The sequence below is a fragment of the Hyperoodon ampullatus genome, assembly GCF_949752795.1.
Source record: "Hyperoodon ampullatus genome assembly, chromosome: 17".
Lineage (NCBI taxonomy): Eukaryota > Metazoa > Chordata > Mammalia > Artiodactyla > Ziphiidae > Hyperoodon > Hyperoodon ampullatus.
In genome coordinates, this window is record NC_136930.1 from 59,827,757 (window position 1) to 59,852,319 (window position 24,563).

Below are 24,563 nucleotides of genomic sequence, written 5' to 3' on the forward strand. Positions count from 1 at the left end.
GACATTTTGGGATGGCAAATTTTGGTGCCCTACCACAGAAGTGGTCCAGGTTCCTACTTTAAGGAACCATGTAGTAGAGGGTACTGTATTATTTAGCAGAGAGTTGTTAGTTCACTACATTATGTATGATGTAGGAAGGATTGCTGGTCTAGCTGGCCACCAATATAGATAAATACCAGCAGCCAAATCATGTTGAAATATGTAGACAGATTGCACTGAGACATATATATATATATATATATATATATATATATATATATATATATATATATAGACAACCCATCACTGCCATTATATAAGTTACCCGGAGGAAGCTGGTAAAACCTGACTTTAGTTGTTCTTATTTTAACCTGGCACTTGTGATAGAACTCTGTTCATTCACATTTCACACCTCTGAAACACTTTTGTTTTGGTGATCACTGGAGTAGACATGCTTCCTTCCAAACTTTACTGTTTCCTTTGTGTTTAGTGAATAAGCCCGCTGATCTCTGGGCTGTTAAGGAATGCAACACCAAGGGCTTCCCTGGTGGCGCAGTGGTTGAGAGTCCGCCTGCCGATGCAGGGGACACGGGTTCGTGCCCTGGCCCGGGAGGATCCCACATGCCGCGGAGCGGCTGGGCCCGTGAGCCCTGGCTGCTGAGCCGGGGCGTCCAGAGCCTGTGCTTCACAACGGGAGAGGCCACAACAGTGAGAGGCCCACGTACGGCAAAAAAAAAAAAAAAAGGAATGCAACACCAAGAGTGCTGGAGAGCAGAGAATTTACTAAGTGTTACTGCAAAAACATTGCCTTTTAACCATGCCCTTCTTGTACTGTCAGAGGGAGGGAAGGGATGTTGCAAAGCAGTCTTCATCTTGGCTTCTGTCTCCTGATGTAGAATGTGGTCAGATCTATCTAATCTATACAACTTTGCTACTTTCTGGGGTTTTGAATCCCATAACTGTATAAGAACAATTGCATAACAAAATTCTGACTCTTTTTTGCATAAGAAAAGTTGCATAAAAATGGGTTTTTTTTTTCTGGTTTAATCGGACTGTGCAACCAGAAGTACAAGGTATCTTAAAAACACATGAGATGCAGATGATTTATTAGTTCATGGTTCAAAATAGTCCCATTAGCATTTCCTTGGAATTATTGTCATTTATTTACCAACTCCCTCTAGATGTGATTCTTTTCTTGGTTAGGCAGAGTCAGTCACAAAGTAGCCAAGAAATATTACAGGGGAAATGAAAAGCATGTGAGATTTCATTAGTGTTTAAAAAAAAACAACATAGAGATGGCACCTGCATGTGGAACAATCATGGAAATGGTAAAAGTAGAATCTTTTTCCTTAAGCAAAACACATAGTGACAGAATTCCTTCTTTTCTCTTCCATACTTTTTGGTGAGGAGTCATGCAATTATGTAAATTTGGTTGATATTTTCTCCTGCTTCTTACCTTCTAAAATATCTTTACTTTTATCAGCTACATGTTATTGTCAGCAAGACTTTGGCCAAAGTGGTTATTGACTGCAAGCAAGTGGGTGAGAAGGCAATAAATGCATCATCTAATATCACATTAGATGGTGTCGAAGTCCTAGGGAGAATGGTTAGATCAAGAGGACCAAATGGAAACTCTGCACCAGTAAGTGGATAAATAAGTGAATCTGTGTTATTGTTAAAGAAAAAAATCCTTTTGAAATATAATTATCTATCTTCCAGGGGAAAAATTTGGTAAAGGGATGGATGGAGGGAGGGCTGGATGAATGATAGATTGATGAATGGATAAACAAGTAGATAATGGCCTCTTCAAATGAATTAAAACATGAACGTTCAAAGCTCTTGCAATATGCTTCTGCTATATTATAAGGAGAATGCTCCAAGAATTAGACTAGTTTGTTTTCTAAATGGATTTTAAAATTCAAATAGTAAAATATTCATATTTTAAAATTCAAATAAAATATTGTGGCATAAATGGTTTGTTAATGAGAATCAAAACTGTAAATGAACCTCATTTATATAAGCAGATACAAATCCGAATAAAATATGTTATTATTATACACAGTAAATTGACATAAGTCTCTCATTTGAGTTAGACTTGGGCATTTTAAAACTAGATTCTGGCTATTGCTAATGTAAAATTAACCCTTTAATTGTTAATAGTTATTTAAATAACAAATCATTCTAAGATATATTTTTCATCATATAACATGGGGTTTCAGACCAGGAGACTTCAAATTGACAAAGAAATCACATTCCCTTCAGTCACTACCTGCAAAAAAGAGCAGTGTACACAAGCTTTTGTTTTAACACCACACATTCACAGCTAATTAGCAACATTCTCTAATTTGAGTCATTCTATAATTAGAACCAATTAGCCTGGAGGGAATTTTATTCTTGTAAGCAATTCCAAATATTCAAATCTACACTTCTCTTCCATGTAGCAGAATAATCAGGTTAATTATGACTCACTCTTATTGTCTTATGCTTTCAGAGATCTGTAGAACTAGCCAGCTATATGGAATTTTAGAAAGATCTGGTGGTTCTCAAAGTGTTTTTAAGCTGAAATCACTTAGTACAAATGAAATCTTCTAGTATATCAAATAAATGAGTATGATTAAAACACACCCATGTTGATTGAATGGGAGAGGGGACATGGGGGAGCAGGTGCTGCCATCCTCCAGTGTTCCCTAAGGGTGCTTTGAGGAACACAGTTCTAATTCCTCTGCTCTAGGATAACCCCTTCACTTTACATACCAGGAAACAGTCCCAGAGTGGTGAGGGAATTTACTTTGGGACAGTTTGCTGTTTCATGGCATTTCTCTTTGTGGTAACAATAGAAATGAAATCCTTGTGTACAATCAGGGTATATTGATGCTTTCAAATCTTCATAGATGTGTGCTAATTAGTTTAACACTTAGCTTTGAAGTATCTTTAAAAGTACTTTTGTTTCTACTTTGCTTTGGAGAACTATGGATTAGATGTTTGAAAAGAGGGAATATAACAGCTATGGAAGGCTCTTTTGTTTTCAGTGGTGGTAAGAGACTTTTAAGAATGTTTACATGATATTGAGGAGTTATCTCCTCTTAATTTGTGGTATTCCATGTGGATTAAGAAAAATTTCACCTTCTGCTTCATGGAAGGTACTTTTATGATAGCACACTTCAGAATTTACAAGGCTCTAGAATTGGCAAACTATGGATAACTTGTATGGATAAATGGATGTACATAGATGGATGCTTAGAAGGATGAATGAATAGACTCTAATTTAAGAAAGAGAAACAGTTCCAGGTGGATGAGATTATGGCCCATATCACTTAGTACTATCATTATTTTTTTATTTTAGACATAATGCATATAAAATCCCTGACACTTAGTAGCCATTCAATGAAGAGCGGCTATTTTTATTGAAGAATGTCAACCATATCTTTTCCATCTCACCTTTTCTAAACCTCTAGGACTTGCTTAACCCTTGATTATTTGTAGTCATATATTATTTTCTTGCTCTTTCATATAACTGCGTTTCACTTCTCTAGCCAGAGTATAAACCCCTCAAAACAGAAACCATGTCTTGGTCTTCATTTGCAATGACCCACGTCTACCCTACATCACAGTATCTAATAAATTCATGTGAACAGATCACTTTCTCAAGAAACACTTGATAGGAATTAAATAGTAAGTCATCTATTTGAATTGTATCATGTCTTTTCTTAAAATGTTTTGCATGTATTGTATTCCATGTGTGGTACTGACAACAGTCCACTAATATATATCATACCATCTCCTAATTATAATTCATACTTTACAACTACAGTTTTATAATTACAGTTACAAATTAATTGTATTTCAAATTACACTCTACGTAGTAATTTTCCTCCAATTGTGTGACCAATTAAATATTAAAGAATTTATTTCTGAAAGCAAAAATGACTGTAGGTGTCAGGCCTGCTGGTGATATATCTTTACTTTTGACCATGACAGAAAATCAATTAAACAGAGCACCCTCTGTGGTAACTTCCACCCAGTAGGAGACAAAGGGGAATTTACAGAAGTCAATCATTAAAGAGTTCTTTGTAAGCCTAGTAGGAAAAAAGTTGTAGCTTTTGCTAGAATCTAGAAGTCTACAAAGGATTACTAAATAGATTTTTAGTCTACCCACTTATTGAGGAATTTGATTATGTTGAAATGGATGATATTAGAGTAGATCTCAAGAATGTGATTGAAAACTCACTTGCTTTTTTGGTTTATTACTTAACTGTTTCAGGGCAAAGCAAGAGAGAAGCTTCAGTCTTCAGTTCTCAATTTAGAAATCATACATTGCTAATATAATCTTGGTATACATATGCAAAAGGCAATGTGTAATGTACAAGTTTTGGGTCATTCCAGGAGGGGTAATTATCATCTAAGAGGGATGAGTAGTTTATAGGTAAGCATTCCCTGGCAAATTCAACAATGATTCAAAAACTCTCAAGTGATGGAAGAACTCTAAATTATCTTTCTTTAAAGACTACAGATTTTTTAAACCAAAGTTGAGTGGAGGAGAGATTAATGGATTTAGGGATATAGTAACCACTGTATTGAAATTACTCATATTCATAACAAAAACAACTTGAGTTCAGCAATGCAAGATTTTACATGCAGCAAGAGTCCCTAGTGGGACTAAACTAATAGGCAGGCTTAATTTAGCCGTCAAAACACACATGGGAAGAAACTTAACAACTGTGCTTCTCCTTTCCAATCTTCTTTCTCCTGAGAAGTTTCTTCTACCTTTTCTGATACCTAATGAAATTATCATACTGCCAATCAGAGATGATTCAAGAAAAAATTTGAGCTTCTGGCATTGATTATGTTTGTTAGTGTCTTTTTCCCACCTTTTCAAATCTAACACTTATTTAATTATACAACTGACATTTATTTAGCCCTCTGATGTGTAAATAAAGACAAATACAAATTATGTTATGGAGTTTTTAGTAATTTTATTTAGAGTTAAAGCTTTTATTTAGGAATCAATAGTAGACTAGTAAATGATCCTCTAGAAACAAGTGTTTTTAAATTGCAAGGGCATGGTTGTGTTTTCACTGGATTGTATCTTTTACTCCTTAAAATGGTGATAGTGACTAACATTTATTGCCTGCGATGGACTAGGCAGTGTGAACATTTCTGATATTATCTAGTTTAATCCTCCAATAACCCTAGGAAGAGATACTTATTATTATCCCCATTTTATAGATGCAGAAACTGAGACTTGAATAAGTTAGGGAGGAATCCCCTTTCAAAAGTGAGGAAAGTGAGATATGAGATTGTATCTGAGTTGCATGTGGTTACCCAATTCCCATTCTGAGCTCTCTTCCCTTGGGTCAGACTGATTATGATAGAACTTAAGGCAGAGGAGGGAATCTGGTCTGTAACAGTGACCATATGCCCTGTCTATTCACTGGCAAGTTCAAAAACTCATTATTTGAATTACAACCTTGAAATAAACGTGATCAAAATGTTCCCCCAAGCATGTCTACACCTAAACATTCTAATTACTACCATCAACTACAACAGCTGCTCCTTTTCATCTCCTAATTGAATAGTGCCATCATGGTTTCCCTTAAATTCAGTAAGCTGATGGCAAGCAAGTAAAAACACCCTGTTCAATAGGTGACAAGTGATAAAGGCTTAATAAATCTTAGTTTGGAGGTGGAATCAATCAAATTTACACACCAATTTAAAAGCAGAACATGGCCTAGGTCCTCAGGACTCTTTCTCCTATGTTCTCGGGCAATGTAAAGCTCTCTAAATATTTGTTTAAGTTCAGGTACAGCTTGACTTCAAATTATAAGCTTAAAAATGTTATACTAGAAAAAAAATCAACAGATGAAAACTCGTACTGAGTGGAGAGTTGAGCCAGGGGTACATTTTAATTTCCATTCACAGATCACAGTGACTCAACTGCCAAGAAATATTTTAATCTTATTTTCATGCTAACATTTGACCCCAAATGACTTGCCTTTTGTGCTACACCCAAACAAAAATGTCCAGTAATGAAAAAGTGTTTGTAATTGTCTAAGTATTCCCTTGAAAGAGATTATAAAAAGTGAAAGTGGGAGAGTACTTTTTTTTTAATCTGGCCAGATATTTTTTTCATAATGTTCAGTCAGTTACAAAGGAAAAAAGTTGGAGAAGTCAAAAGGGGCTGCCTCTTAGTCACTTGAAGTATGATTTATTTTGAACCATATTGTCTTGCTCTTTTAGGCACTCAAATATAAGATCTTTGGACATGTCATCTCTGTAATGTTTCCTCCATAATTTGTATAAATGTGTGTGTAATTGCTTCTGGAATAAAAGCCAGATTTTTAAAGAACAATCCCCAGAAATGTGCCTTGGAAAAGAAGTCTCTAAATAAAGGCTGAGGAATCTAAACTATTACGAATGCAAAACAATTATGAATAAATTTGTTGTACTCACACAAAAAAGGCTGCTGACTTCATCTAACTTGAAAAAGAAAAGACAGCCCACAAGCATTCTTCAAATGATAGTATCAGCCTCATTCAGCATTTAGTAGGTATTCAACCTCTTGAATAAATAAAATGAACTCATAAGAATCCCAGTTACTCAATAGGGTAGGGGAATTTTAGCCAAAGGTTTGTATGGAGACATTATACTGTTATAGGTGATTAGGCAGTGAATGTTTATTCGAAAAACTTCAAGAAAGCCTGGTATATCCTGGGACTAGTAAAAAGACTTTGCTTTAAATAAATCTTTCCATTCACTAAAATGTGTTCACACTGAGGGCTCTATTCAGAAATGGAAAATTTCTTAATGGATGAATGACTTACAGAATTAACTGAATCTATCTAATGCTGTCATAATGGGACCCATTTAATAAATGTCCCCAGACAAATGGCATTGTCAAGTTAGGCTGGGGTATCTACATTTTAAACATTAGACTAATGATCTGTTTACTGCAAAATAAACCACAAGAAAATGAGGTGTGCTGTTCAAATCCCAGCCAGAATTCAGCTTTCAACATGTGCTTAAATTACTTTGACTTTTTCACCCCAAGTCCTAATTTATAGAATGGGGTTGACATTACTAAGTAATCATACCTCATAGTGGTGATTGAAAGATTAAATGATATAGGCAAAGTCCTTAGGATAGTGCCTGGCACATAGTAAGTTTTTCTACAAGTGTTTGCTGCTATTGTTATTTGCTAAGATTTTTCTCAACCAAAACATTGATTATTGGGGACACAAACTACTGTTATATTTCTGCTCTCAATATTGTATCACTTTCATTTTCATTCTACAATTTTGGCCTCTGTATTATGTACTCCTACAGCTTAAAGATCAATTATAAAAGGGCTTTTGTACATGTTACATTAAAATAATATTTATTTTTAAAAATAATAAAAAAAAGAAAAAATAATTATTATTATTTATAACTGTATTCTGGGAACTGTTCTAAATATTTCCCTTTATGAGTTCATTTTATTGTTATGGCTACTATTATTACTCTAATGAATAGCTACTATTGAATAGCTACTATTATTATCCTAATTTTATAGGTAAGGAAAATTGAGACTCCAACACATTAAATAATTTGTTTCAAGTGACTTAGCTTGTGAGTGGATTACACCCAGGGAGCCTAGCTCCATAGCCTCCTAATCTCTATGCTCCTTGAAATATCTTTGTTGCTATTGTTGTTTATGAAAACCAGCAGCTGTGTTCTTTAAAAATGCTTTAATTTTAAAAACCTAATTTTTTAATGGTCCTAATTTTGTTGTATGGTTGCCCTGAGCAGACTTAAATATTATACCCTTTGGGAAAAAATGTTTTTTAATATAGAAAAGAAAAGAATAGTGAATCATGCAATATTTCTTCAAATAACACAATGGTTTTATATTGAAACAAGAAAACAGGATGTCTTGATTTATGGATCTGCTTTCAAAAATTGTGTCATTTTATGAATCTTGCAAAACTCACTTGGGGAAGGATGTTTGCAGCAAGGCACAATTCTTCCTGGGTATAACAAAAGAAAGCCTGACTTCATTTTCTTTACTGTCAGATAGGGCAGGCTCTTTTGTGATGCTGTAAGCATTGTTAGTAACCTATTTCAGTCATACCAACTACTTGAGTATTCTCATCTTCATCCAGGGGACCCTTGACAGGGATGAGAGAAAATAAGGCACCAAGAGTTTCCAGCTTTTGCTGAAAACACCACTTGCTGAAGGAAAGTTACAGATTTAAAATGCAAAGAATTTCATCCTTCTCCCAGCTCTGTAATTGATGACATTTTTTTCTTTTTTGTTTTTTAAATGGAAGTGTGGTTGACTTACAATGTTGTGTTAGTTTCAGGTGTACCGCAAAGTGATTCAGTCATAGATAGCTAGATAGATAATGTCTATTCTTTTTCAGATTCTTTTCCATAATAGTTTATTATAAGATACTGAATATAGTTCCCTGTGCTATACAGTAGATCCTTGTTGTTTATTTTATATATAGTAGTGTGTATCAATACCAAACTCCTGATGATATTCGATATTTGAAAATAATATAGGAAGAAATATAGTATTAGAAATGGTCGCATCATGAAGCTAGTGTGAGCCCTTAATGATATTATAATGATGTTTCTAAATATTTCAAAATATACATTAACTTGTTGTCAACATAAATGAGTAGAACAAGACTGTCTAAATATTTATGGTGTGATTGATGGCTTAAATAAAAATATACTCAGCACAGATTCTCACAATACTGTATGAGAGTCTGTCATGACACCACATTGTAAACAGTATTTATGTGTCTGTCTCTTACTCCCTATAAATTCTTTGAGGGCAGAACTCTGGTTTTGTTCATTTTCATATCCTAAAGGAGGTCTACATGGTATCTGGCTTGCATTATGCACTAAAAAAAAGTGGCCAAATATATGCATGAATGATGAAGGTCAGAATTAATTCAACAAGTCTTCATCATGAAACCTACTACATGCCACATGTCTTCACAAGCTTTTTTTTTTTTTTTTTGTCCACACGACATGACATATGGAATCTTAGTTCCCTGACCAGGGATAGAACCCGTGCCCCCTGCAGTGGAAGCATGGAGTCCTAACCACTGGACCACCAGGGAATTCTCTACATGCCACATGTTATGATAGGGGGCACAAAGGTGAATACGTGGTTCTATGTTCTTTGATGACCTCCCAGTCTGAGGAGAAGAAAATATAAATAATTGTACTGTATGGTGGGACATATGCTATAAAAGATGTATGGAGCATTGTGGGATTACAGAGGCACTTGGAGTAACTGTGATGTACAGGACAGGGAGGACTTCAACAGAGGCACTAAGCATTTTTAGGTACAGATGGAAGGAGGAATTATGCTAAATAAGGGGGTTTGGATGGTGGATGGAGTAACTACTGACAAAAATCTTAAATCACTGTATGTTTGAGGAACAAAGATTGATATTGTTAGAATGGCTTTTTAATTTATTCACTGTAATATTATGTTATAAATGTATTGGTGTTCTATTATGTAATACATACTATGAAATCATTACAATTATAAACACAATGTATCTATATATCTTTTATTGAATGACAATTTTCTTTTTAAATTGAAGTTCCAGATACAGATGTTTGATATTATTTGTTCCACATCATGGGCCAGTAAAGACAAATGCTGTGAACTTCCTGCCCTGGTAAGAATTCTTCTTTCATTATTTGGTCTGTTCTTTATTGAAGTTTTCTAAAGTTATATTTAATTTTCCCTGAAAATGAAATGCTGTTTCACAAAACTCATGTCACAGATAATTCATTGTGATGATGGTGATGAAAATTAGAAAGAGGTTAAGAAGCGGGTGTGTCTGGAATCAGCAGGACACACTGACATATGTGGTGGGGGCTCCACAGCTCCACAGAGTGACTTCTGCAGAGTCCAGATGTTCCCAAATTTCAGGTTCGCTGAAGCCTTTGGTGTCACAATAATGTTTTTCATGGCACCCCGAGCCCAAAGAAATACCTAACAATTCCATACATAAGGTCATTAGGTCCAAACATCTTCCTAAGTCTTTACATCCTAACAACTCAGTAGCTGTATGAAAAAATGATAAACATAAATCGAAAATTTTAAATGATGAACTTATTCTTAAATAACCACAACTACTTACTAATAGGATGTGTGTGCCTGTGGAGAATGCACTATTTCTCATGTCTTGGAATCTGATCAGACATCACCCTTCTCACTTCTTTTTCCACATTGATTTTCCCCATGGTGCTTGCTCTCCTTCATAGCTACTGCTGAAAAACCAGATTTGCAAATATAGGACATCAAAAATAGTGTTTCAAAATCTAGTGTTGAAACTGTGAACCCCCTTGAGTTAGTCATTCATACGAAGTCCAATGGGTGCCGAATATTGCTGTTTCTCTTAATTCTTTTGAACACTCAGAGTGTCCCGGTGAGTTTGCTGTACTGCTCCAGGCCATCTTTCCGCACAGTTTGGGAATCATAGTCATGATCTATATAACCTAAGCAAGGCTGCTAGGAAAATAAACTTTTTCTCATTATTAATACCAAGTGTAATTCACAGGGAGGGGGTACCTGTATATATAAAGACAGGTTGTTCATAACTAAGGATCTTTAGGACCAGTGAACTGAAATGTTGACCCTGTTATGGTTGGACAGGCATCATATCTTAAGAATTCAACTGGGAGAATGGGCATGAGAAAGACTTCATCAAGTCTAAAAGATTTGCTTTTTTAAGACCTTACACAAGATCACATCATCTGTTGCAGGCAGTAAATTCATGGTGACTATGTTTGAGAAGGAAATAACTTTTTTTTTCATCAAAATAAGTTTCCATTAAACTGTGGTGAGGAATTACATCAGAGACACTGTGATGTTATGCTTACGGGCAGGTAGATTGGAAACTTTAAAGGGAAACACTCAGAATCTTATGGAAAATGTGATCACCACATCTCCTGGGAAGGACCCAGCCCTTCTCAAAACTTTCCTTTTCATTTCTATCACTGAAGATGTGTAAATCCCGTGGTAGAAATACATGGATGGAGACACCGTCAACAGCCATGGCGAAACCATTCCCGAGTCTGTGGTCATAGGAGGTCTGCTGTCAGCCTAATTTGGGGGGATCTTTCAGGATACTTAAGTTTGTATTTCACTCAAGCTGCCCAAGATATCAGGCCAGATACGTTAGCAGGGTTTTTATCCTGTAATGAGCTGAAAAATTTGACTATCATCCAACATTTAGTGAGAAGCATATAAAGGCTCTTTGCTCAACATTTCTGGGTTTCTGTTGTGAATATTTCAGAGACTGAGATTATTTTTATCTTGATAATTTAATTATCATCTGCACTCTATTCAGCTCTAACATTATGTTTCCCCAAGGTCTTAGAAAATGAAGCTCACTTTCTCTCTATCCAAAGGGACAGATGAACCCTTCAAAGTTCTGTAGTTTCTTATCCCAGGGAAGACTTCTTTTTGGCTGCTACTCCAAATGTGATATTCACAAATCATTCAATAGCCCTTAGCAAGTGCTCTGTCTTGGTTTACACTCCAGTGACTCATTCAGATACATTCAGCCTGGTATTCATCATCTATCTTGTAGTGTTACCTGACAGCAAAATTCTCCAAGAGGAAATGACCTCCTATCCCAAAGCTTTAGATTGATGCTGTGATGTTTTCTTACTTTCAGTCACAGAAGGTGAACAGTAGTTAAAATTGTTACAGGGATGATGTGTTTAAGCACTGTTTTTGTTTTCTTTTGTTTCTTTGTTTTAGTGTAGATGCAGTTATTTTGATGGACTATTCCAACAAATTTTCTTTTATCCTTTGAAATGGAAAAAAAATGTTGTAACACAAAGGAAGTGTTCAGGACCTTTAGTCCATATAGAGTACTACTTCTCCAACTGAATTAAATAGTAACCAGAATTTTTTTTTTTTTTGCACCCACTTCTGCCTTTCTTTCTTCACCTGGATTCCCAAGCTCGTTTTATCAACGTCCTTTGATAATAATGATGATCTAGAGAGCCATTCATTGTTTCTTTCAAGAAAAGATTTTGTGGTCAGAAGAAAATATTCTCTGCCTTTCTAGACTAATGCTCACTCACTAATTTTTTTGAAGTGTCTTGAAGTGTTTTCTTTGAGTCCATAAAGCCATTTGTATAGACCATCTTGTTAATAGTTATGCTATTTGTTTTTCTCCTCAGAGGGATGAAGAGACCTGCCCAGAGCTTCCACATTCCTGCTCCTGTTCTGAAATCAATAAAGGGGCTCTGGGACCAGCAGGCCCTCCTGTAAGTATTGCCTAGTTTGAACTTAAAATGTTCTTTAATAATATTTATAACTATCACTTGTTACGTGTCTGTGCCCATCACTGTGCTAAATACTTACTCACTTAATCCTACAAGCAAACTGAAGCACAGAGAGGTCAAGTAACTTGCCTAAAGAACTCAGCTTGGAGGAGCTGCTCTTCAAATCCAGGTCTCCGTGACTCCTATAGATGATGCTCTTAACTGCTGCACCACACTATGTCTCACAGTGCTATCTATTCAGAATCTTCCCTTTGAAGTCCTGTGGCTTATTTTCAGTGTGAATGTTTCCAACATTGGCCCCCTGCTTGTTGCTGTAAGATTTGCATACATCCCCTCTGCCCATTCTATATCAACATTGATAGTGAAGGGAGGTTTTTCAAAATCACTAGGAAAAGTATCCCATGTGAGCATGAAGTTCTCCATTACTGACTGGAACTTCATACAGAAAAGAAGGGGGCGGGGAAATGGGAGAGGAAGGAAAAAGGAAGGAAAGGGGAGAGGAAGAGAGCAAAGGAGAGAGAGAGGGAAAGAGAGAGAGAAAGAAAACATTTTTTTCTTCTAAACATTATATATATATAGATTCATACATGTAAACATACATGTAAAAAGTAAACATAACCTTTTCTCATTTGGTCAAATACTACAAAATGAAGGGTTTTTATTGTTGGTGTTGATGTTAATTTGCAAAATCATGCTAATTTATAGCATATTTCACACAAAGAAGACATTTAAAAATTCTTAGCACAGGTTGGTAACTGTCTATATATCTCTACAAATAGGTCATTAAAAAATTTTTATACAATTTTAAAGGTTACTTTCCATTTATAGTTATTATAAAATATTGGCTATATTCCCTGCGTTGTACAATATATCCTTGAGTCTATCTTACACCCAATAGTCAAGAAAATATTTTTTAAAAATATAAAATGTGTATAATTGCACTCTCTGGGTCTTTGAATTGACTGTGATAGATCTTTCGTAATATGTCTAAATGCTTATGTCTAACCTGCTAACCTGGGGTTATCAGCATTTCTTTAAGATAAGTGTGATATAGCTGGTCTTTGGTTAGGAAGTGGCAAATATATCAAGGCAGAAAGGCAAAGAAAACAGGGAGAAGATGCAGGAGCACATGAAATCCAGACCTTGCAGGAGGAATGTTCTGAGGCGGACCTGTGCTTACATGTGGCTTGCTGTTGGCAACCAGTGTGGTCAGCACGCATGCGTAGATACCCCTTGCTGACAGCTGGTGTGCAGCATGGACATTTGCTCCAGGTCGGCCCCACCAACATAGTTTGTCTTCATTTGTGTAGCACACTTGCCGAACTGAACAAAAAGGAAGAGAAACTGCTGAATGTATCTGGAATATATCCCATCAGTCTCTCCTTTATCTTTGGCACATAGAACACTCTTTCAAGCTCTGGACGTAGACCCGAATATTGATACTTTTTTTTTTTTAACAAAAGACTCTTTATCCCAAAGAAGCAAATGTGGAGTTAATGGTAAAAGCATTAACTTTAAATAAGACTAGGTAAGTCATGGAGCCACTGTGAACCTCCATTTCCTCATGTATAAACAGCACTCACCTCTTGAACAGGTATTGTGAGGAATACACAGAATAATATGTATAAACATATTTTGTGCATTATAACTCATTGATCAGATGTAAGGAGTTGTCTTTAGTTTAATCTGGGAATTGAAAACAAAGATTTATTTTCGACTGTGTGTGGCTTGTTTTTTATCATCCTAAAGTATGTCTTGAACATCCCAAAGTATGTCTTTGAACTTTATCAAACAATCACATTGTTTAGTTTATTCGTTGTACCTTCTGTAAGGAATTCCACTATATAAACAAGAGTTTATTGACCCATTACTGTGGAGTATTTTCCTACTACAGTATCATTACAGTGAATGTCCTTTGTATGTCTCTTTGCAAGCTTGAGTAAGTGCTCTTGCAATAACACTTAGAATTAGATTTGTTGGAGAAAAAAGAAGGTGCATGTTCAACTTCATGAAAAAACCCCAAATTGCCCTTCAAGGTGGTGGTCCCAATATCCTCTCCCACACACTTGGTATGAGAGGTCTAGTTGCCCTACCTCTCACCAGCACTGTCTGATGTGGCCAGATGTGAGAGCTTTCACTTAGGATGACTGTAAAACTCTGTCCTTGTTCTTTAAAATAGGACTTTCTCTCTCTGCTAGTGAGATGGGGCAGTTTTTCATTTGTCTCTGAACCATTTGGATTTCTTCCTGCATAAATACCCATTTATACAGTCTGCTGGGGTTTTGTTGTACAGTTTTTTCTCATTGATTTGTCAGTGGTTTTACGTATTTTGGACACTAATCCTTTATTAATGATATGGTTTGCAAATATCTTTTTCTGGTCTGTGACTTGCTTGTTGTCATTTGTGGCAAGGTATATTGTCTAGAAATTTTTATTCTAATGTAGTCAAATTTAATATTTCCATGAGCTATTGTCTTTTATATTTTTCTTTATCCCTTCTTTCAGCCATGATTTCTTAGAAGTGTCTTTTAAAATTTCCAATCATGTGTGCAATTTTTATCTTTTTCTTATTGATGTATTCATTTATTGTACTTTATCATGGAAGAGAGTCTGTAGAGTACAAAAAAAAAAAATTGACTTTGGGGTTTTATTTGACTCTCATAGGCAGTGTAAATTCTCGTCCCTAGATTGTATGAGAATCAGTTTCTGGGTAATATTTCTTTTTCTTTTTTTTTTTTTTGTGGTACGCGGGCCTCTCACTGTTGGGGCCTCTCCCGTTGCGGAGCACAGGCTCCGGACGCGCAGGTTCAGCGGCCATGGCTCAGGGGCCCAGCCGCTCTGCGGCATGTGGGATCTTCCCGGACCGGGGCACGAACCCGTGTCCCCTGCATCAGCAGGCGGACTCTCAACCACTGTGCCGCCAGGGAAGCCCCTGGGTAATATTTCTTAGTGGAGACATTTACTACCCCTCCGTAGCTAAAGCGGAAACAACATCTTGATCCTCCACCTGCTAGTGAGACTTTTTGTTGTTGTTGTTCTAGCTCAGAGTGCAGCCTTTCAAGTTCCTCAGCTTTAAAGGATGTTTCATACTCTGTGCTTCCTCCACTTCTCATAGGTCCCAGTTCACATTTCATTGCCTTGTGTGGGCTATAAAATACACATTTTCCAGCAAACCTCAAGCATCTTCCCCTTCCTCCCCCAAGGCAGCCTCAGTGTACGTGCCTGCTGCTCTGGTGTTTTGTTTCTTCTTCATTCCTCGTATTTAAGGTTTCAGTTCTTAATTAGAATAATGTTTATTTTATTTTAAGTAGCATTAATAAGCTTTTTTAGCTGGAGGGTTATCAAGTTTTTTCATCTGCAATGCTGCTGGAACAAGTTATAAAATATTTACATATGACCTAAAAGTCAAACTTCATAATGAGAAAAAAAGCAGCGGAGAAGTGAAAGAGAAGGGTTGAGTTCTGACTTGGAGAGAAAGAGAGGTAAAGTAGAAAAGCTATTGACATTTTCAAATATTTAAAGTATAATAAACCACTGAAGAAATAGTATCCCAAACAATATGCAATAAACCCCGTCTGATGATTTAATATAGTCGTAATTATTTTCTCGCTCAAGAATTTACACAGTGGGGGCTTCCCTGGTGGCGCAGTGGTTGAGAGTCCGCCTGCCGATGCAGGAGATACGGGTACGTGCCCTGGTCCGGGAAGATCCCAAATGCTGCAGAGCGGCTGGGCCCGTGAGCCATGGCCGCTGAGCCTGCGCGTCCGGAGCCTGTGCTCCTCAATGGGAGAGGTCACAACAGTGAAAGGCCCGCGTACCGCAAAAATAAAAAAAAAAAAAGAATTTACACAGTGGTATTACGTGCCAGTAAAACTCTAGAAAAGCCATAGGAAGCCATGTGTGAAAGAACCATATTTCTTTTGCCTAGACTAATGCTTTCTTATTAAAAGGATAGAAGTTTATATCCACAAACATTTGTTGAATTCTTGTCATCTACTCCATGATAAGGTTTAGGGGTAAGGTGGAAAATAAGTTAGAAGTATAAAAAGGTTCCTGTATTTATAGACATGGTACATCGTGTGTGAATATCTGTGAGCCAAATTGCCACATTTGGACAAAACCTTCAGTTAAAAACCAATCATTTAAGATGAGCAAACAAAATTAAAGAGGTGTGCCAGAATGGGTATGTTAATTGGGATGCATCGGGCTTGTTTCAAGAAACAGAAAATTTGACTAACACATTGGTGTAAATCATTGGGGCATTTGGACATTCATTGTTTGCTCAACAAAAGACCTAAAGGTAGATGATCCCAAGCAAATATGGCTGCTCAACAACTTTAACAAGACCCAAGCTTGTTCCAGCTTTCAAATATGCTTTCCTTAGACTTGTGGCTTCTTGATCATATTGGCCCAAACCAGTTAACATGACCATTCCTGGTTTCAAAGGAGGCTGAGCAAGCAAATCTCTGTCTTTATAGCTGGAAAAATAAAATGGAGAAGGGAGTCAGAAAAGACTCTTTGATAGTCAACCAACAGTGTCTGCCACAGTTGGGAAAAACATTTGCATCATCTATAACAGTTAAAGATGTAGCATCCAAATATATGAAGAATTTCTGTACATTAAAGAGAAAAAGACTTGTAACCCAATAGAAAACTGGGTGAAGTATATAAACTGATAGTTGTATTGAAATAAAGCACAAATGGACAAATGTTATGAAAAGATGCTCAATCACAGTCGTTTTAAGGGAAATAAAAATTAAAATACGCGTAAGGTATTGTTTTTACCAGTCAGGTTCATAAAAATGCAAAGTTTAACAATATCAAGTGCTAATAAGGTTTAGAGAAGCAGAGACCCTCAAACTCCTAGCAGATGAATAAATTGGCACAGTTTTTTTGGAGCACAATTTGGCAATATATCTGCCTATCCATTAAATTTCATTTAAAATTCTACTTGATGATATGTTAAATATTAACATTTGTACTTAAATCTTAAAGTTTGTACTCAGGGTATGTATAAGGATGTTAATTGTAGTATCGTTTAGACAGCAACAAATTGTGAGCAAAACTCCTCCATTTCCAATGATGAAAGAATGGTTAAACAAACTATCCATTTTACAGATAACTATGCAACTCATTTAGAATAAGTTAGTCATGTTATGGAAAAACATATTGTTAGCTCAAAAATATATGTAAAGTGTTATATCACATATGCAATCTATATATATCAAATAATACCATAAAACACTAATAATAGGTAATATTTTCTATAGACACATATACACATACATAAAACACAATTTTTTAATTGTATTTTAAAAGTCTGGAAGGTAAGCAACCAACTGATATTGATGGGACAGGGGAGTGAATTTAATTGCTAAACTGGAAGAAGCCTTAACTATCACCTGATCCAGTCTTTTCCCAAGTGATGCAAGTGTTTTGCTGATGGTACACAAAATGATTTTCAGTAGTCATGGACATAGCAGGAAATCAACTGGACTCACATAGTGAGAAAGCTATTCCATTTTCAATGATCTTTTCATCCTTCTGCTCAAGTGAAAGCAATATTCTCAGACTGGTGCCCATATGACCCTTCTAATACTTATTCATGCCCCTTTTTAACAAAGAGCAAACCAATTGCTCACAGACTTCACTAGGAACAAAATCTAGCTAAATTTACTAACATTATTTATAGCATATTTTTAGGTTTATCTTATGTTCTTAGTAAGTATAAGAATACTTATATACTTACTAAGTATTATATAATACTTATATACTTAAGTATGTAAGTTTTTCCATGTACTATAGTACATAATATTTGCTTTCAAAATAGATTTAAGTGAAATATGAGTCAATTAAAAAATATTCAGAGTATATTTGCATATATGTATGTACACATATACAAAGAATGTGTTTACAAAGAATGCATATACACATATATACATATATACATATTTATTATGTATGTACATATGTATGTATGTCTATAAAGAAAATGTTATTAAATAATAGTACAAGCAGTGCATTAATATGACAAAAATTTTGAGGGGAAAATGCAAATACTTGAAGTTTCAGAAACACTAATGTAATTAGCGTTTTATGGTGTAAATAAAGAAAACAAATTGTTACTATTTTATATGCTTTTTACAATTTAATTAAATAATTTAATCTCAAAGTCTTGGTATAGGACATGCATAATTTTAGATTAACAGTATATTTTTATTATTTGCATCATTAATAGCTGTACTCTTACACACTCAATTAAAAGATCCTGTAGCTTTTTTTTTTTTAATTTAAAGGAATTTTGTTTAGAAAGTTTGCTCAAATTATGTAATCATCAGCAGGAAAAGGTGAATCTGGGGGGTAGATTTCCCGTTCAGGATCATGATGCACATATACCATTACACAATGTGTTGGGCTTTATACAAAATGAGAATTACATAATCCATATTATTAAGTAAAATGAATGAAATATATTGCTTTCAGATTTGTCTTTGTGCTAATACTTAACATCTGTTTGCCAGGGTGGTCCAGGACTCCGAGGACCAAAGGGCCAACAAGGTGACCTGGGCCCCAAGGTAATGTTCTTTCTCCCTCTCACATCACTAGCCATAATATAATTTTGGAGTTAAGTATATTTAATATTTTTTAATAATATTTACCCTTTGCAGTTTAAAGCTCCTTATGTTTTTATGAAAGTTGTGTCGAAGACTTTTCCCTTCTTCTTAAAAGCTTGTGTTTTTTCATCAAAAAAAAAATTTAGTAACTTAAGTGACAAGAAAGATTTCTGGGTCAGAAATAGAGTGTCAGTGTTCCAAGTGGTTTAGTTGCTTAGGTAGTTTCTGCTCATATAGTCTTCTTTTCCTCTATCTTCAAAAAAGATGTATTGAGGGAGCACTGAATCACAATTAGGCAGCAGTCCTCCAGGTAATTTCTCAGGTTTTAGCCTCCTCCTTCTCCCCTCCCACCGTGTACTGTACAATCAGACACACAGCTCTATTTTCCATTCTCACTGCCCAAGGCCACCAAATGTGGTGGTTCAGGTTGTACACTGTACAAAGGCACCAACTAAGAGGACCAAGTTGGTGCCAATCCATGTCAAGGCATACATTTTTCTACTTTGCATAAAGATGCCCTAAGGGATGGCAGAAGCCCAGCCACTAATTGAGTTCAGGCCCCATCATCCTGTACCTGGCTTTTGGCAAATCTTCTGATTGTTCTTCTGACTCCAGTGGCTTGATTTTTTGATTGAATCTTCACATTTGCCCCCAGATTCATTTCTTTAAAGTTATACTGGATCATATCATACTTTTAAAACCAGCAGTCATGTGTGATTGCCTTGAGAATACAATTCACCCTCCTTAGCATGACATTCAAGGCCCTTTATAATTTACTATCTCATTTTCACCATGTTGCTCCGAATCATCGCTCCAACCATCTTGCTTGACTTACTGCTTCAATATGGTGACTTATTAAATTTGCATAGTATTTATTCATGGAGAAGAGAACATTGCAATGTTGTTTTACTAGAAAATTGGAAACAAGTAGAGCAAGATAAGAGTGAATGAGGAGGGTGGGGGCAGGCTTACAGGGGAGAAGTCAATGAAAGAAGGCTGAAGATAATTAATCAGGTACTATGCAGCTCAAAACTCAGACCATAAGATATCTTCTTTTTTCTGTTTTGTTTTATTTTTTGAGATTGTGACACATTTTCTCAGGCAGATACTTGATGTCTTGGCTCCATCTCTTATATACTACAAGGGAGGCAATGTCTTCAGTAAACACAGAGGAGTGCCCCAGAGATAGATAGTTCACAGTAGTGAAGGGAGAGAGACTATAGTTTGGCTGGATGGTGTGAACCTTCACAAACCAAGAGGGTGGTCTTGTATCACTTATATCTTTTGGATTTGTTGTGGAGTGTGGGCATCTAGTTACTCACATAATTGGCACAATGTTCCTATTTATGTAAGCAAAAATAAATAAATGAAGTCGCAGCAACTACTGTGTGTTCACTCTTTTGGTTTACTGATGACACTTTGCCTGGGAGGTGGATCATCCGAGGCTTGGTGTCTTGTTATCCTATGAGTGTTTTACGTCTTAGGAAAAATTAGTTAATGAAATAAATATAAATGCCGTAAGTAGAAATATCTGGATAGCAGATATTTCTGGGTACCAGAGGGTTTAACTTACCTTTGGGATGACTTCTTGCCTTCCAGGGACCTGATGGCCCTCGGGGTGAAACAGGCCCTCCAGGACCTCAGGGTCCTCCTGGACCCCAAGGACCAAGTGGTCTGTCCATTCAAGGAATACCTGTGAGTTGTGTGTAAACATTCAGATGGGTTTATTGTTATCACTTCTCCATGAGTTATATAGAATGAACTTTTGTCTTCTGTGCCTTGGTAATGATCCTCAGCCTCTTCCAACCCCTAAAAATAAGAGCTGAGAAATGAAAGTAATAATTGAGACTTCATTCATTAGCCAATTCTTTGTTCAATGAAGGGGGTCTTTTACAAACAGATATGTGCCTAGGGAGTAGGTATATCCACAGATAATTTGTCTATAGAAAAGAAAGCAGGGCTTGACATGTATGGCCCTTTTTCTTGTTTGACTAAGTCCTTAGGGGGTGTGATAAAATCTAGAAAGTGACAAATGTTATACAAATTTAAGTTATTCATTTTGCATTTGTAGTAATTGTGGAAATAGCTTCATGAAAGCCATTTAATTATGATCTTTATCTCGACAGACCTCAAAGTGTGGAGCTCTGAGTTTTAGATTATAGGCAGTATACACTCTACAGCCACATTTCTTTGTATAAGTTGTTTGTACCAATGAAAACAAATTCAATCCCACTCAATGATTTTCAGTGATCTTACTAGATGGATCTAGATTTAAGGAATAAAAACCAAACTCTGTCATTAGTATTTGAAGCATGATGTTTTTAAGCACATTTTTAGCAATCTTTCTGTGCATATGATTGTGTCTCCCTAGCTAAGAAGTCTTCTTTTCCAGAGTTATTTTCACATCTTAGAAAGCATTAACATGCCAGTTTGTATAATTACTACCACTATTACTACTACTATTTATTGAGGTCTTGCTACTTGTCAGGTACTGTGTTTGCTTTTCCATTCTTATAAATTTCTAGCCAAAACAAAACAAAAATATATAGAGATATAAGCTTTCAAATCTAAACTATAAATAATACTGAAATATTCGACTCCCCTCACATATTTACAGTATGAGCTTAGCCATATAAGACTGTATACACTGTGTTTAAACTATTCTGCTATATAAACGTTCTGGTCTGTAGGCATGCTTACCTAGGTGGTGTAGCTTATGTGAAAAGTGAAATACGCTGTATTTGGATGTTAGTGTGAAAGCAATTTAATGTTGGAAATGTTAAAAGAGTCAGTGGAGAAAAAGAAAAGACTGAGAATTTACCAATTTACCTATGTGAACTTAACTCCATGTCCTTTTGGTTGTTCAGGGAATGCCAGGTGAAAAAGGAGAGAAAGGAGAGACTGGACTTCCTGGCCCACAGGTATTATTTTTATTTTTTTATTCCATTGCTCTCAGCTCTAGAGCTTTGCCAAGAAGAAAGAAGACTGTAGCTTCTGAAGTCAGTTGTGATCTTGGCAATGAGTGGTTTCTACACTGAGGACAATTAGCGTGTATTCATTTACTTCAGCCCCCTCTTACGGTCCTACTGATGCTCCCCTGGGTGAGCCCTGGTGGGGGACACTTCTTTCCCTTCTGGTGAATAACTTCTGGGTTCTGAATGCTCAGTCAGGAAGGCCTCACCTTTATGCTATCAGGTTTGTTTGGAGGCCTTGATTTATTTCAGGGAAGCTGGGTGAGAGGGTAACTGGTTTTGATAACTCTACCATTTTCCTGTCCTTGCTCTATCTAGGGCATCCCAGGAGGTGTTGGTTCACCAGGACGTGATGGCTCACCAGGCCAAAGGGTAAGGACTTGCCCAAGATTGCTCATTAGCACAGTAGATTTCTCACCAAGTCACTCTTGCTGTTGGCAAGTTCTATGCAAGGAAGGCAAACCAGGTGGTTTTTTGGTTTGTTTTCTTTATTTTTTCCTCCCATATATCTGCATTCTACTGATCCTGCATCTGTTTCCCTTAACTGGTATTCTTCCATGTCTATAACTTTCCTCAAAACCTAGAAACTTTCATCAAGCCTTCCCAAATTAACCACACCTCTTTCTGAATGTTCCCATAACCTGAATATAAATAGTGTGCATTGGTCTAACAGATTTTCCAGTTGTTTCAAATTCTCAAGGAGCAAACCTAAAGGAAATCAAGAATCATATGAATTGGAATTTAATTATTATGACTCTCTGTAATATTCTCCATTTATTTAATATGCATCAATTATCAATTCCTGGAACCTGTTCAAGTGGACAGCAATAAAAGGAAGCATAAGGATGGTTGAGGGATGAGTTAACAGCTAGAGTTTGTTTAGTCAACATGTCTTCACTGAGCCAGGTTTGAGGTTCTTGTCCTCAAAGAGTTTATAGCTTTTGGGGGGAAATAGAACCAAATAAGAAACATATGCTATAATGGGAGTATTGACAGAGCCCTGTGGGAGCACAAAGAATAGATAACTAAGCCAGACTTGGAGGGTGAGGGAAAGCTTCCCAGAGGGGGCACCATAGAGACTGGATTTCAACTGAGAGATAGAAATTAGCCAGATACATGAGGAAAGGAAAGCTATTGCAAGTAGAGAGGACAGCATATATGGCATATAAAGGACTGGAGTTGGGCTTCCTTGGTGGTGCAGTGGTTGAGAGTCCACCTGCCCATGCAGGGGACATGGGTTCGTTCCCTGGTCCAGGAAGATCCCGCATGCCGTGGAGTGGCTGGGCCCGTGATCCATGGCCGCTGAGCCTGCGCATCCAGAGCCTGTGCCCCGCAACGGGAGAGGCCACAACAGTGAGAGGCTTGCGTACCGCAAAAAAAAAAGAAAAAAAAAAAAGAGTGGAGTTGAAGAGAAGGTGGGGAATTTTCATTACTGAACCTAGTTCCATATGGCTGGAGATTAGACTGCAATGTGTGTGTGTGTGTGTGTGCACGAGTGTACACGTGTGTGCACACAGGACACAGGTGTGGAGAGACTGTCAAGAGATGAAACTGAAGTGGTAAAAGCAAACTCACTTACACCATCTATTCTTTTTTCAGACCAAGGATTTTGAACTTTAACAGGAAGGCAATAGGAAGTCATTACATGTTCAGCAAGGGAGAGAGGCTGGTCTTCCTTAAAAGGACACTGATGTAGACATGTGGTCAGCTGCACAGTTTCTCTCAAGACTGAATTATATACAGTGTCCACCACTTAGATCCAATCCAGTAAAGGACAACACATTTGGTGACATTCCCTGGTATTTCCGGGGACAACTAACCCACTAGGTTAGCAAATGATTGGCTGGAAGACACACTTCTCTACTCAAACAAGGCTGCCTTTAGCTATACTGTTCAAGAATAAGGAAATCATTTTTTCTATAGGAGTGTAGGTGTGTGAATTTAAATTCCTTCCATGTTGGGTTTTTTTTTTTTTTTTTTTTTGGTTTCACATCCAACTTTCATTTGCTTAAAATCTCAGTTTAGTCTCTATCTATCAAATGGAATTAGTTTGTAAAGCATGTCCAGGTGAAGGTATCTAAAAGAGGCATTCTCTAAAAGGTAGATTTCTGTAGGTTCTTGTACATGTGGAAGGAGTGTCTAAAAGTATTTATATATTTTGGCAAAGGGCTTAGGCTAAAATCCTGTGTGGTTACACACCTAGATTCCTTCATGATTCCTGAAGCTCTGAAAACAGCAATTCTAAAGATTTGGTTCAGTGAATTTACTTTATTTATCCATGCGTAGAGGCTAGTCTTGGCAAGGAACTCCCAAATCAAACATATTGGATTAGTGTCTAGATCATTTGGGTTTGGAATAAAACCAATATACCAACACAGACTTTTTACAAATATTTTGCCATTCTTCCAAACATGTTTTATTCTATAGGATAAAAAGTCTTAGAGTGCAATAAAATGTTAATATATCTGTACATGGATTTTATTTCCCTCTCTCGCTCAATCTGGAGGTAAAATTTTCAAGAGTCTCTAACCCCTATTTTGAAAAATTCTTGGATGGGAATGGAATTGCTTTTTAAAACTGGTTTCCAGAGGATACTCTTTCTTTATAGGGCCATGTTAAAAAAAAGATTGTGCAAATCCTGTGACAATTGCTTTAGAAAAGATATTTGAGGGCAATACTATTGCAGAGT

At 36.5% G+C, this 24,563-nt stretch overlaps 1 protein-coding gene across 1 annotated transcript in view; it reads left to right on the forward strand.

The window, feature by feature from the left end:
* COL14A1 (collagen type XIV alpha 1 chain) overlaps nt 1–24,563 on the forward strand; it is a gene marked incomplete at its 3' end in the record, with an annotated part of 211,445 nt that overhangs the window by 134,245 nt on the left and 52,637 nt on the right. Inside the window, exons 33-39 of the mRNA XM_079722162.1 lie at nt 1,463–1,621; nt 9,582–9,659; nt 12,184–12,270; nt 18,810–18,863; nt 20,502–20,597; nt 21,770–21,823; nt 22,193–22,246. Of these exons, the coding sequence (XP_079578288.1) occupies nt 1,463–1,621; nt 9,582–9,659; nt 12,184–12,270; nt 18,810–18,863; nt 20,502–20,597; nt 21,770–21,823; nt 22,193–22,246 (582 nt within the window). The remainder of the gene's footprint in view (nt 1–1,462; nt 1,622–9,581; nt 9,660–12,183; nt 12,271–18,809; nt 18,864–20,501; nt 20,598–21,769; nt 21,824–22,192; nt 22,247–24,563) is intronic.